We start from the raw sequence: 13,008 nt of genomic DNA, 5'->3' as shown, positions 1-13,008 counted from the left end.
GGGTTTCAGGTGTGGGCACAACCAGAAAGCTTTCTCCCCAGGTGTTTCAATCAGGTGTGAATGAAATCAGCCTTTCACCTGCTGCTCTCTTCCTGCTGAAGGTTCTGTGATGTTCACCCCACACAGGAACAAGCTGCAGCCTCAGCCATGCTGGTGTAAACTGGGCAGGCTGCCCTGGGGCCGTGGGGACCCTCTCTGTTTAGGGCAGGGTGAGCAGAAGCAGCAGCTGAGCTCTGCAGGGCTCCCTCCTCTGCCTCCTGGGCCAAGCTGCTGCTGGTCTCAGCACCATGATGCCCAGGTCACAGCAGTGCAAACTGAAGGAGGAGGAGGAAGAGGCTTCTCTGCAGGAGCCCCAGGTAATTTATCCCACAGGAATAAAACACCTACCCCACTGTTTTTATCTCAGGAGGACTCAGGCAGCTTCCAGCACTCCACAGCAAGGCCCCTGGCTCTGGCAGGGGTGGGCTGATGGGAGGACAGGCTGAGGGAGCTGGGGCTCTTCAGCTCCAGCAAGTGCTGCCTGCTGGCTCCAGCCAAGCACTGGAGCTGCAGCCCTGGCTGCAGGCAGCCCTGGGGCAGCAGCAGCACTGCCAGGCAGCCACAGGGCCAACAGCCAGGCCAGGGCTGAGAGGTGAGGGGCAAGGGGATGCCAGCAGAGCAGCAGGGTCTGCTTCTCTCTCCAAGGAAGCAAACCAGAGAGGCTCAGAGCTTGCAGCCCAGCAGCAGAGTGTGCTGAGGGGTGGTGCCTGCTGCCCCTGCCCCGGGGGGTGGTGGCAGGGGGCCCAGCAGAGGCCTAGCTCAGCATCTTGTGGCGGTCGAACACAGTCTTGCGCTGCTCCTGCACCTGCCGCTTCCAGCGCTGCTGGGCACCCTCCACCCTCTCCAGCACCGTGTTGGCCCTGCCCCCAGGCACCCCGGGGGCAGCAGCCAGGGACCGAGCGTCCTGCAGGGGGCAGAGAAGGGGAAAGAGGTCAGGGCTTGCCCGGCCCAGCAGCAGGAGGTGGCAGCTCAGTGCTGGGAGAGATTTCAGCTGACAGAGCCCTTGGAGGCTGGAGTTGTCCTGCTGGGGAACATCTCTGTCAGAGCTCCTCCAGCAGGAGAGCTGCTCCTGGGGAGCACTGATGGGGAAGTCCCAGGTCCCACATCAAGAGTCTCCAGGAAAGGAACTGCACTGGGTGTAAACCTCTGCCAGGAGCTGCACTGATCACCCTGAAACTGGGCCCATGGCTTCCTTGTCCTCAGCCACCAGCTGCCACTGCTCCTCTGCTGCTCAATGCTGCTGCAGGGCTGCTTCCAGCTCCACAGCTCAGATTGTCCCAGAGAGTAAGGTTCAGAGTCACAGAATCCCAGACTGCTTTGGGTGGAGAGGGACCTCCAAAGCTCCTCCAACCCCTGCAGTCAGCAGGGACATCCCCAACCAGTGAGGGCTGCTCACATCCCTAAACAACCTGACCTGCAGTGGTGCCAGGGATGGGCATCTCCCACCCCTCTGGGCAACCTCATCATCCTCATAGCCTCCAGTGGCCTCTTGCCACTATCCCTCTTGACTTGGGGAGCCCAGAATTGGACACAAATACTTCAGGTGTGATCTCACCAGGGCAGAGCAGAGGGGGAGGAGAACCTCCCTTGCCCTGCTGGCCACACTCCTCTTAGAATCAGAGAATCAGAGAACTGTCAGGGTTGGAAGGGACCTCAAGGCTCAGCCAGTTCCAACCCCCCTGCCATGCCCAGGGACACCTCACACCACAGCAGGTTGCTCACAGCCACCTCCAGCCTGGCTGCAAACACCTCCAGGGATGAGGCTTCCACCACCTCCCTGGGCAACCTCTGCCAGTCTCTCACCACCCTCATGGGGAAAAATTTTTTCCTAACATCTAATCTGAATCTCCCCACTTCTAGCCTTGCTCCATCCCCCCCAGTCCTGTCACTCCCTGATACCCTAAAAAGTCCCTCCCCAGCTTTCCTGTAGCCCCCTTCAGATCCTGGAAGGCCACAAGAAGGTCTCCTGGGAGCCTTCTCTCCAGACTGCACAACCCCAACTCTCTCAGGCTGTCTCCAGAGCAGAGCAGCTCCAGCCCTCTGCTCATCCTCATGGCCCTTCTCTGGACACCTTCCAGCCCCTCCAGATCCTTCCTGGAACAGAGGCTCCAGCACTGGACACAGAGCTCCAGGAGTGGTCTCAGCAGAGTGGAGCAGAGGGGCAGAATCCCCTCCCTGGCCCTGCTGGCCACACTTCTGCTGCTGCAGCCCAGGCTCTGCTTGGCTCTCTGGGCTGCAAGTGCTCACTGCTGGCTCCTGCTGAGCTTCTCATCCCCCAGGACCCCAAAGGCCTTTTCTCCAGCCAGTCCCTGCCCAGCCTTTATCAGTGCCTGGGACTGACCTGCCTCAGCTGCCGGACCCTGCACTTGGTCTTGTTGAACCTCATGAGGTTGTCATGGGTTCACCTCTGCAGCCTGTCCAGGTCCCTCTGGATGGATCCCTTCCTTCCAGCCTGTCCAGGTCCCTCTGGATGGATCTCTTCCCTCCAGCTCTCTGCTGCACCACACAGCTTGGTGTCAGCAGCAAACCTGCTGAGGGGGCACTCAATGCCTCTGTCCATGGCACCAACAAAGATGTTGAATGAGACTGGTCCCAGGACTGATCCCTGAGGGACTCCACTTGTTGCTGGCCTCCACTGGGACATGGACCCAAGGACAGCCACCCTTTGGGTGCTGCCACCGAGTGGCTCTTCATGCCCCCAGGACACCTTTGGCCCACTTGGCCTCCAGCACACACTTGCAGGCTCATGCTGCCATTCTCTTGTCACCCTGTGTCCCCCCTGACCACAGCCACCCCTGCAGAGACCCCCAGAGCAGCCTCACCTCGTTCTCCTCCTGGTTGTGCAGGGGCTGGCTGTAAGCATCTGGCTTGCGGATCAGAGGGTCCACCAGCACCAGGAAGGCCATGTAGAGCAGCAGGGCCCCCACCACTGACAGGTAAATGATGATGATCACCTGCAGGCACAACAGCAGGCTGCAGGAGGATCACTGCTGCTGGTGTGCTGGGGAATATCTCAGGGCTGGGTGGCAGGGAGACAGAGCCAGGCTCTGCTCAGTGGTGCCCAGTGACAGGACGAGAGGTACTGGGCACCAACTTGAACCCAGGAAGTTCCATCCAAACCTGAGGAGGAACTTCTGCACTGTGAGGGTCACAGAGCAGGCTGCCCAGAGAGGTTGTGGAGTCTCTGTCTCTGGAGACAGTCAAAACCCACCTGGATGTGTTCCTGGGTGGCCTGCCCTGGGTGGCCCTGCTCTGGCAGGGGGGATTGGACTGGATGATCTCTGAGCTCCCTTCCAACCCCTACCACTCTGTGATTCTGTAAGAAGCACCACAGAGGCCAGGAGGGTGCCCCTCCAGCTGTCCCTGGTGCCTGAACTCTCCTCTCATTCTCATTTTGCTCCCAGCCAGCCTCCTGCAGGGGAGGTACAAGTGCCAGCACTGCAGGAGCTCTGCTGCTCTCCTCAGCACAGAGCCAATTTAGGAGACTTGCTGCATGTGGAAGGAGACCAACAAGACAGATCCCCAGGCAGAGGTGTGCTTGGCACTGTCACACAGCAAGACCAAGCTTCAGTGCAGCCTCTTCCTCATTGCCAGGAGCCCTCCTGACTCAGACATGGTGCCTCTGGGTACAGCTGGGACAGTTTTATTTTCCCTTTCTGTGCTCCTTCAATCATAAAATCACAGAAGGTGCCTGGTACCTGCAGAGGGTCCCTTTGTCCCTGTGCCACCCCAGTGCTTGGCTCCAGCCCCAGCTGGGGGGCCCAGGTCTCCCTGGCCCTGCAGGCTGGGTCTGTGCCTACACAGCTCTGTGCCCCTCTGGAGCAGCCTTGGGACCTGAAGCTTCTCTCTTAGAATCACAGAACAGTTTGGGTTGGCAAAGCCCTCTGAGCTCATCCAGTCCTGCATCAACCCAGCCCCACCATGGCCACCAAACCATGGCCCCAAGTGCCATGGCCACACCTTGCTGGAACACCTCCAGCCATGGGGACTCCACCACCTCCCTGGGCAGCCTCTTCCTATCCCTCAACACTCCTCCAGCAATGACATTTTTCCTCCTCTCCAACCTAACCCTCCCCTGACACAACTTCAGGACATTGCCTCTCCTATCACCTGATGCTAGGGAGCAGAGCCCAACCCCCACCTGGCTCCAGCCTCCTCTCAGGGAGCTGTAGAGAGCAATGAGGTCTCCCTCAGCCTCCTCTTCTGCAGACTAAACACCCCAGCCCCCTCAGCTGCTCCTCCCCAGCTATTCAGATCCTTCCCCAGCTCTGTTGCCCCTCCCTGGGTCTTCTCCAGCCTCTCAGTGTCCTTTTTGGAGTGAGGAGCCCAGAACTGAACCCAGGATTTGAGCTGTGGCCTTCCCAGTGCCCAGTCCAGGGGCACCATCCCTGCCCTGCTCCTGCTGCCCACACCATTGCTGTTCCAGGCCAGGATGCTGCTTCTCCAGCAAGCCAGCAGCTCAGCTGGGGCTGGGGGTGGTGTGGCAGGGCAAGGAGCAGCAGGCAGAGATCTGGAGCAGAGCTGGCAGTACCTTGATGGTGGTGGTGCTGCGCTCCTCATACTTGCACTCACACAGCAGGCAGTAGGCTTCCACATCGCTGCCCGGCACCGGCATCGGCTGCACCACGTGCAGGCAGGTGCTGCAGGGGAGGCATGAACCAGGGAGTCACAGACTGCTCTGGCTGCAACAGACATTTAATACTAACCCCCTGCAACCCCCCTGCAGTCAGCAGGGACATCCCCAACTGCTCACAGCCCCAAACAACCTGACCTGCAGTGGTGCCAGCCATGGGGCAGCTCTCACCTCTCTGGGCAGCCTGGCACAGGCTCTCCCCACCCTCAGGGTCAAACATTTCTCCCTTCTCTCCACTCTCAATCTGCCTCTTTGAGTTCCAAACCATCCTCCCTTGTCCTGTCACAGCAGACCATGCTCAAATCTCTATCCCCAGCTCTCTTCCAGGTCCCTTGAAGCACTGCAAGGCCACCAGAAGGTCTCCCTGGAGCCTTCTCCTCCCCAGGCTGCACAACCCCAACTCTCTCAGCCTGGCCTCCCAGCAGAGCCCTTCCAGCCCTGCCAGCATTGCTGTGGCCTCCTCTGGCCCTGCTCCAGCAGCTCCCTGTCTGTGCTGTGCTGAGGGCTCCAGAGCTGCCCCAGCACTGCAGGGGAGGTCTCAGCAGAGCACAGCAGAGGGGCAGAATCCCCTCCCTGCCCCTGCTGCCCACACTGCTGGGGATCAGCCCAGGCCAGGCTGGGGCTGGGCTGGCAGTGCTTGGTGCCAGCTCCTGTCCAGCTCTGCACCCCCAGCACCCCCAAGTCCTTCTCCACAGGGCTGCTCCCCAGCCCTTCATCCCAGCCTGGACTGATGCTGGGGGTTGCCCCAACACCAATACAAAGACTCCAGACCAGCAGCAGGGCAAGGTGAAGCCACAGCTCTGCTGGGTGCTGGGTGATCGTCCTGTGGCTTTCCTGGCAGGCTGCTCATCCACAGCTCAGCAACCCTCAGGTTCCTGACACAGACTGTCCCTGTGCTCTCAGGGCTCCAGTCCTGGGGGAAAGTCCTGGAGGCTTCACCCCACACCTGCTGAGAGCTGTGGCTGCCTCCCAGAGCCCTCAGCCTCTGTTCAAGGAGAGCCCCTGGCCCAGGCTGCACACCTCCTGCCCAGCTGTGCTTCCTCTGCACACAGGCAGGGAATGACTCCCTTGGCTCCAGCTGGACACTCCAGGGCCTTGGGCTTCCTGCCTGCCCCCCAGGCTGCCCCCAGCACTCACCAGTCCTTCTGGGAGACGTTCCTGTTGTAGATGTGGCCGCTGACGTTGCGGTACGGGGGGCAGATGCACTTGCAGCGGATGTCCTCCGAGCTCTGGGGACACAAGAGGTGGTGGCATCAGGGAGGGACCACCTGTGGACACTTCTGCTGCCCTCACCACCCAGGCACAACCTTCTCCAAGAGAGGACTTCACACTTCCTGCACTGCTCTTCCTCCTGCACTGCTTTTCCCCCATCAGGAAGATGTCCTCTCAGCTCTGCTCCACAGGCCTGGAGCTCTGACACTGCTGAGGCTGCACCTTGAGTCCTGGAGTCAGTTTTGGGTCCCTCACTCCATGAGACACTGAGGAGCTGGAGCAGGTCCAGGTAAGGGCAACAGAGCTGGGGAAGGGTCTTGTAGCAATGCATCCAAACCCCTCCCCCCCCATGGAGTCAGGGAAGGGGGTGAAGATGAGGAAGTGTGGGAAGAGGGGTAAGGAGGAAGGCACCTCCCCCCTTTCAAGGCCATGTCAGCTGACACCTGGGCCCCTTCCCCCAAGGCACATTGCCAGGGCAGAGCCTAGAGCCAGCACAGTGCAGAACCTGCTGCTGGTCAGTTTCTTGTCCTTTTTTGGGCACATGGAACCTGATCTGTGGCGTTTGTGACACAGGACAGTTGGCCCAGGAGCTGATAGGAAATGGGTTTGCTAGAGAGCACTGAAGGCTCTTCCTGGGATTTTTTTACCCCCTACATGTGTGGACTACACTCTGCAGTCCAGAAGGATTCCTTGAGGAACAGAGACACTGGGAGGACTGCAGACAACTGGAGCCAGCCTGAGTCTCCAGGGGATACCTTCTTTGTTGGTTAGGGGCAACGTCCTGGTCTGGGGAGGAAAGACTGAGAGGGGATCTGATCAATGTCTGTCAATATCTGAGGGGTGGGTGTCAAGGGTAGGGGCTCTTTTCAGTGGGTCACAGTGATAAGCCAAGGAACAATGAGTTCAAACTTGAACAGAGAGGATTTCACCTCAGCAGGAGGAGAGACTTTACAGTGAGGGTGACAGAGCACTGGAGCAGGCTGCCCAGGGTGGGTGTGGAGCCTCCTTCTCTGGAGACTTTCAAAACCCACCTGGATGCATTCCTGGGCAGGGACTGGCTTGAGAGCAGCCCTGAAGAAAGGGACTTGGGGGTGCTGGTGGAGGAGAAACTCAACAGGAGCCAGCAGTGTGTGCTTGCAGCCCGGAGAGCCAATCACATCCTGGGCTGCAGCAAGACAAGCAGAGCCAGCAGGGTCAGGGAGGGGATTCTCCCTCTCTACTCTGCTCTGGTGAGACCCCACCTGCATCCAGTTCTGGAGCCCCTATTACAAGAAGGATCTGGAGGTGCTGGAAGGTGCCCAGAGAAGGGTCATGAGGATGAGCAGAGGGCTGGAGCTGCTCTGCTGTGAGGACAGCCTGAGAGAGTTGGGGCTGTTCAGTCTGGAGAGGAGAAGGCTCCCAGGAGACCTTCTTGTGGCCTTCCAGGATCTGAAGGGGGCTCCAAGAAAGCTGGGGAGGGACTTTTGAGGGTGTCAGGGAGTGATAGGAGTGGGGGGGATGGAGCAAAACTAGAAATGGGGAGATTCAGATTGGATGTTAGGAAGAAATTCTTCCCCATGAGGGTGGTGAGAGACTGGCAGAGGTTGCCCAGGGAGGTGGTGGAAGCCTCATCCCTGGAGGTGTTTGCAGCCAGGCTGGAGGTGGCTGTGAGCAACCTGCTGTGGTGTGAGGTGTCCCTGCCCATGGCAGGGGGGTTGGAACTGGCTGAGCCTTGAGGTCCCTTCCAACCCTGACAATTCTGTGATTCTAAGTGACCCTGCTCTGGCAGGGGGCTTGGACTGGATGATCTCCTGAGGTCTGACAAACTGTGATGCTGTGATACTTCTCTTGAGCTCTATCATTTCCCAAATGCTGATCTGCAATCATCTGTCCCCATGCCTATAACCTGGAGATATTGTGCAACTGAGCAACCAACCTTTAAGTAATAATTTATTTGTAAATAAATTATTTGTGGCTGGCAGGACTCCTAAATTAATGAAGGAGATTATAAAAATAAAAGAGATTATATTTTGTCAGTATCCTGCCTGCATCCCTTTAGCTGGGACATTCAGTGGTGCAGTGAGCAGGGTGCTCCATGGCACAGTGTCTCCAGAATCTGGGATGTGAAATCCAAGCCACTGACTTGGAATGGGCTAAGGAAAACTGGAACCAAATGGGACTAATTTTACAGAAATTAGTAGTGAGTACCACAGAGATTTGCTGTGACTCAGCGACTGAAAGGTTCATTATGACCCTGGGGTCCTGTTTGATTCAGGCACAGGAATGGTTGAAAATGTTCCAGAAAGAGGCAGAGGAACAAGTTAAAACCTTCCAGAAAGGGTATGAGGAAAAGATTCAGTATTTGGAAAGGGAACTGGAAAGCAAAAGAATACAAGCAGAGAGTGGCAGTTCAGGCTGGGTGCCTCCTGTCACGGCCACGTAAGCTACACCTCTGGTGTCCCAAGTGCCCAACCCAAGAAGGTGCACACAGGAAGCAGCCTGTGTCTGCCCAGACATCCTGCACCCTATCAATCCATCTGCAGAGGCATTCTCCTCCTCTTTCTTCCTTCTCTGCTCCCTTGGGAGATGCTTCCCTATCAGGTAATGGTGGGGGGGGGGAGTATCTCAAGGCCTCTTAGGCCTGCCTGGGCCTAATGCCAGGAGGAGAAAGGTGGGAGACAGACTCAGAGCTGGCCAGCCTGGGGCTAGCCTAGCAGTGGGGGGGAAGAGTGAGCCCTGGGGGTTTTGGGTATACCCTCAGGTGGGGAGAAGGGAAGAGTTGGGAGATCTTTGGGTGTTATGTAAGGGATAACTCTGGGATATCTTTGCCACCATGCTTTGTAGATTTATAGCTTCACCAACTGCATTTCCATTTAAACTTTCCATCACTCTCCAATCTGTTTGTGAGAGTCATTCTTCTATCCCTCTTGGGGCAAGAGAGGATTTGTCTGGCCTCAAACCAGAACAGAAGGCAAAGCTGGGAAGGCAAATTGCAGACCCACTGCAGCTTCAAGAGCTCAGGTGGCAGAAGCTGAGATTCAAATCCCAGGAACATTGGATGGGGAAGCAGCGAGGCACCCCCCTGGAGCCACAGGACTGGAGAACAGGGCTGGGGAGGAGCAGCTGAGGGACCCGGAGGAGTCTGAAGGAGACCTCATTGCCCTCTACAGATTCCTGAAAGGAGGCTGGAGCCAGGTGGGGGTTGGGCTCTGCTCCCCAGTCTCAGGTGATAGGGGAGAAACTGTCCTGAAATTGTGCCAGGGGAGGGTTAGGTTGGAGAGGAGGAAAAATTTCTTTGCTGGAGGAGTGTTCATGGCTGGAGGTGTTGAAGCAAGGTGTGGCCATGGCACTTGGGGCCATGGTTTGGTGGCCATGGTGGGGTTGGGTTGGTGTAGGACTGGGTGATCTCAGAGGGCTTCTCCAACCCAAACAATTCTCTGATTCTCAAATTTCAAAATGCAAACTCCCAACCCCAGCAGAGGGTGGGCAGAGGCCACAGTCACAGCTCCTCTTATCTCTGCAAACTTCCCCAGACAGGCAGTGACTCCTCTGCCACCCTTGCTGCAGGCTGCAGTGCTGTGGCTGGAGCTCTTCACTCACCTTGCTGGCTTCTACTGGTGAAGAAAGGAGGCAGCAGAGCAGAGCAATCAGCACCACGGAGCTCACACACCTCTGGGGGCACTGGGCAAACATCCTGGAAGCCTGAGGAAACAAGAAGTCACAACCAGGACAGAGGAACTCAGCTGAGTGCAGCCAGAATCCAGAGTGAGTTGTTTTGAGCTCTGGTTTTTGAGCTCCTTGTGTCTATTTTGCCCAGAAAGTAGAAATTCATCCTTGGGTCACAGCCAGAGAGGAGCTCCTGGAAACACTTCAACCAGAGCCCCAGAAATACTCCTGTCACAAAAGCTTCTACTACCTAGAGCCACACCCCTGAAGGACTACAGTCCTGTACCAACAGCTGATGGAAAACCCAACAGGAGCCAGCAATGGTCTCTGGCAGCCCAAAGAGTCACCTCAGGGCTGGGCTGCATCCAGAGCAGGACAGCAGCAGCACAGGGAAAGGATTCTGCCCTCTGCTCTGCTCAGACCCCACCTGCAGCACTGCCTCCAGCTCTGGGGTTGCTGGAGAGGGGCCACGGCCAACAAATGTCCTGTGCTGAGCCATCCTGTGTCCCTGAGTGCCTGGGCAACACCTGGGGGGATTCACCCCTTGGCTGCAGCTCCCCTCTGGAAGCAAGAGCTGAAGCTTTTGCTTGGCCTGGCTGTGGTCATGCTCTGATGTTTGGCACCTCCTGACCTGCTCAGGGGGATGGGATCCACCTGTCTGGAAGAGGCAAGGGAAGCCTTGGCAGCAGGCTGGGTGAAGTGGGCTTGAAACTGAAGGAATCCAAGGGGAAGGGGCCAAAGTGGCCACACTCACACCTGTGCTGGGGCACACCCATCCTGGATGGGGCTGAGAAGAACCCAGCCCCAGGTGGACAAAAGAAACTTAATCTGGGGAGGGCTTGGCCCCTCCCCTGCTGGGAGAAGGTGGTCCCCTGACTCAGAGGTGGTTTATTCCACTTCCCCTTCCTGTCCAGCAAGCCTATAAAAGGGGTGGATAGCTTGCTGCTCTTCCCTTTTTTCCTGCCTCGTCTGCTCAAGAGGATTTTCTGCTGCTGTTGCTGTCTCCTGCACCGGACCACGTGGCTGGGGCCCTTTCTCTCTCTCAGCTGAATCCACCGACATCCAGGGGAACACAAGGCCATCCAGGCTTGGTTTTGTATATATTTTTTCCCACTTACCCTCATCCCTCACCTCTCTGAACCCCCCCCCTGTTACTGATATATATATATATATGTGTAAAAAAATTACTTTTTTTTCCTTTCCCTTTTGTGAAAAAAGAAAAAAAAAATTTACTCCTCCTACTTCCAAACCGACTTCAGAATATTTCTTTCACATTTTTTTTTTTCCTTTTCCCCTACCCTTTTTTTTTCCCTTTCTTCTCTCTCTCCACCCTGCCAAGGAAAAAGGGAGAGGGGCAGGGGGAGGAATTTATATCTATTATCATTTGAGCTCCTAAACTCAGAGCTCAAACTACCACAACACCAGTGCAACCAGCTGGGCACCAAGCCAGGCCAACCAGAGCTGTGCTATGGTCCTGAGCTTCCTCCCAGATGGGAACCAGAAGAGCAACGCCCTTGAGGGCCTCTAGTCTGTGGTCGCAGTGGAGCTAGGAGGTGGAGACAGGACAAGAAGAAACCTCAGGGGAGGTTTAGGTTGGCCATGAGGAACAATTTCTTCCCCCAAAAGGGTTGTCAAGGCCTGGGACAGGCAGCCCAGGGCAGTGGTGGAGTTCCCATCCCTGGAGGGACTGAAAAGCTGTGGAGATGTGGTGCTGAGGTGGTGTTTAGTGGTGACCTGGCAGTGCTGGGTTAAGTTGGACTTGATGCTCTTGAAAGTCTTTTCCAACCTAACTGATTCCATAAAGCATGGCAAGGGGGTGGAACATTTCCCAGTTCCTAAACCTCCTCTGCCCCGAGATGCTGGTCAGTAGAATCCAGATGTTTTCCAGTTGTTTCAAGTTGCTGGCCTGCTGAATTCACTGCAGATCTTTTGCTACCTGTGCACAGATGAAGTTGTTCCAGGGATGTGCTTGTGCAAAGCCAGAAAATGTCATTTTCTTTAGCACAAGGAGCTTCCCTAAGGCTGGAATTCCTACCTACAAGTGAGACAAAAGGCAGAGCAGGGCTTGGTGCTCCCTGGGAAGAGCTCTGAAGAACCACTTGAGCACAACTCTGTGCAGGGAGGATAATTTCCACCTCTGGTAATCAGCTCCACTCAGCCCAGGTAATCCCCTAACTAATTCCAGGTGCTTGGACTCTGTTACCCAACATTAATCCTTTGGTGTTTACAGCACTGGAATATTCCATCCCTGTTTGCTTTATCTTCTGTCAGCACTCCAAAATGTAATGTCTCCTGTTCTTCATCCATTGTAGGGCTTACAAACACCAAGATCCTCTCCATCTAAACAAAACAGCAGCCAGGAACAAGCTCATCTGCCAAAAGCCATCCAAATGCAGCCCAGCCCCACCAGCTTATCCCAGGATTTCTTAACCCCCTGCACCCCAGGTAACAGAAACCCCCTCAAACAATGCTTCTTCCCCTCACACATCAGGAGTTAGCATAGAATCAGAGAATTGTTTCACATTGGAAAATCCCCCTAAGCTCATCTAGGCCAACACCAACCCAACCCCACCATGGCCACTAAACCATGGCCCCAGGTGCCATGGCCACACCTTGCTTGGACACCTCCAGCCATGGGGACTCCACCACCTCCCTGGGGAGCCTGTGCCAATCCCTGACCACTCTTGCAAGAAAGAAATGTCAGCTCTTCATCAAAACTGCTGGTTAAGGTAGGACTTACGGGAGCTGCCCAGTGCTCATTCCCTGTTGTCGGTGTTCCCAGACTTGAATTTGTAACTCAGCAATGGACACAAACTGGAACCCAGGAGGTTCCACCTCAACATGAGGAGAAACTTCTTTGGTGTGAGGCTGCTGGAGCCCTGGAGCAGGCTGCCCAGAGAGGTTGTGGAGTCTCCTTCTCTGGAGATTTTCAAGCCCCATTTGGATGCCTTCCCGTGTGATCTGCTGTGGGTGATGCTGCTGTGGCAGAGGGTTGGACTGGAAGGTGTCCAGAAAAGGGCAACAAAGCTGGGCGAGGGTCTGGAACACAAACCCTGTGAGGAGAGGCTGAGGGAGCTGGGGGTGTTCAGCCTGGAGAAGAGGAGGCTCAGGGGAGACCTCATTGCTGTCTACAACTACCTGAGGGGAGGTTGTAGCCAGGTGGGGGTTGGGCTCTTCTCCCAGGCACCCAGCAGCAGAAGGAGGGGACAGAGTCTCAAGCTGTGCCAGGGGAGGTCTCGGCTGGAGGTTAGGAGGAAGTTCTTCCCAGAGAGGGTGATTGCCCATTGAATGGGCTGCCCAGGGAGGTGGTGGAGTCACCATCACTGGAGACATTCAAGAGAAGCCTGAATGAGGCTCTTAGTGCCATGGTCTGGTTGATTGCTTAGGGCTGGGTGATCAGTTGGACTGCATGATCTTGGAGGTCTCTTCCAGCCTGGTTGATTCTATGATCTCTGGAGGTCCCTTCTGACCCACACCAT

The 13,008-nt window shown here is 56.3% G+C and overlaps 1 protein-coding gene across 1 annotated transcript; it reads right to left on the bottom strand.

The window, feature by feature from the left end:
• Nucleotides 1–793: 793 nt before the first annotated feature.
• Nucleotides 794–9,571, bottom strand: TMEM9 (transmembrane protein 9). The gene is made up of 5 exons (XM_054395832.1): nucleotides 9,464–9,571; nucleotides 5,810–5,901; nucleotides 4,571–4,679; nucleotides 2,862–2,993; nucleotides 794–943 (listed from the first exon to the last, which is right to left on the bottom strand). The coding sequence occupies exons 1-5, from the start codon at nucleotides 9,554–9,556 to the stop codon at nucleotides 794–796; spliced, it is 576 nt and encodes a 191-aa protein (XP_054251807.1). The 5' UTR covers nucleotides 9,557–9,571.
• Between the last annotated feature and the right edge of the window lie 3,437 nt (nucleotides 9,572–13,008).

This window comes from Indicator indicator, chromosome 35 (genome assembly GCF_027791375.1).
Source record: "Indicator indicator isolate 239-I01 chromosome 35, UM_Iind_1.1, whole genome shotgun sequence".
NCBI classification, from domain to species: Eukaryota; Metazoa; Chordata; class Aves; order Piciformes; family Indicatoridae; genus Indicator; species Indicator indicator.
This window is presented reverse-complemented; position numbering and strand designations above follow the sequence as displayed.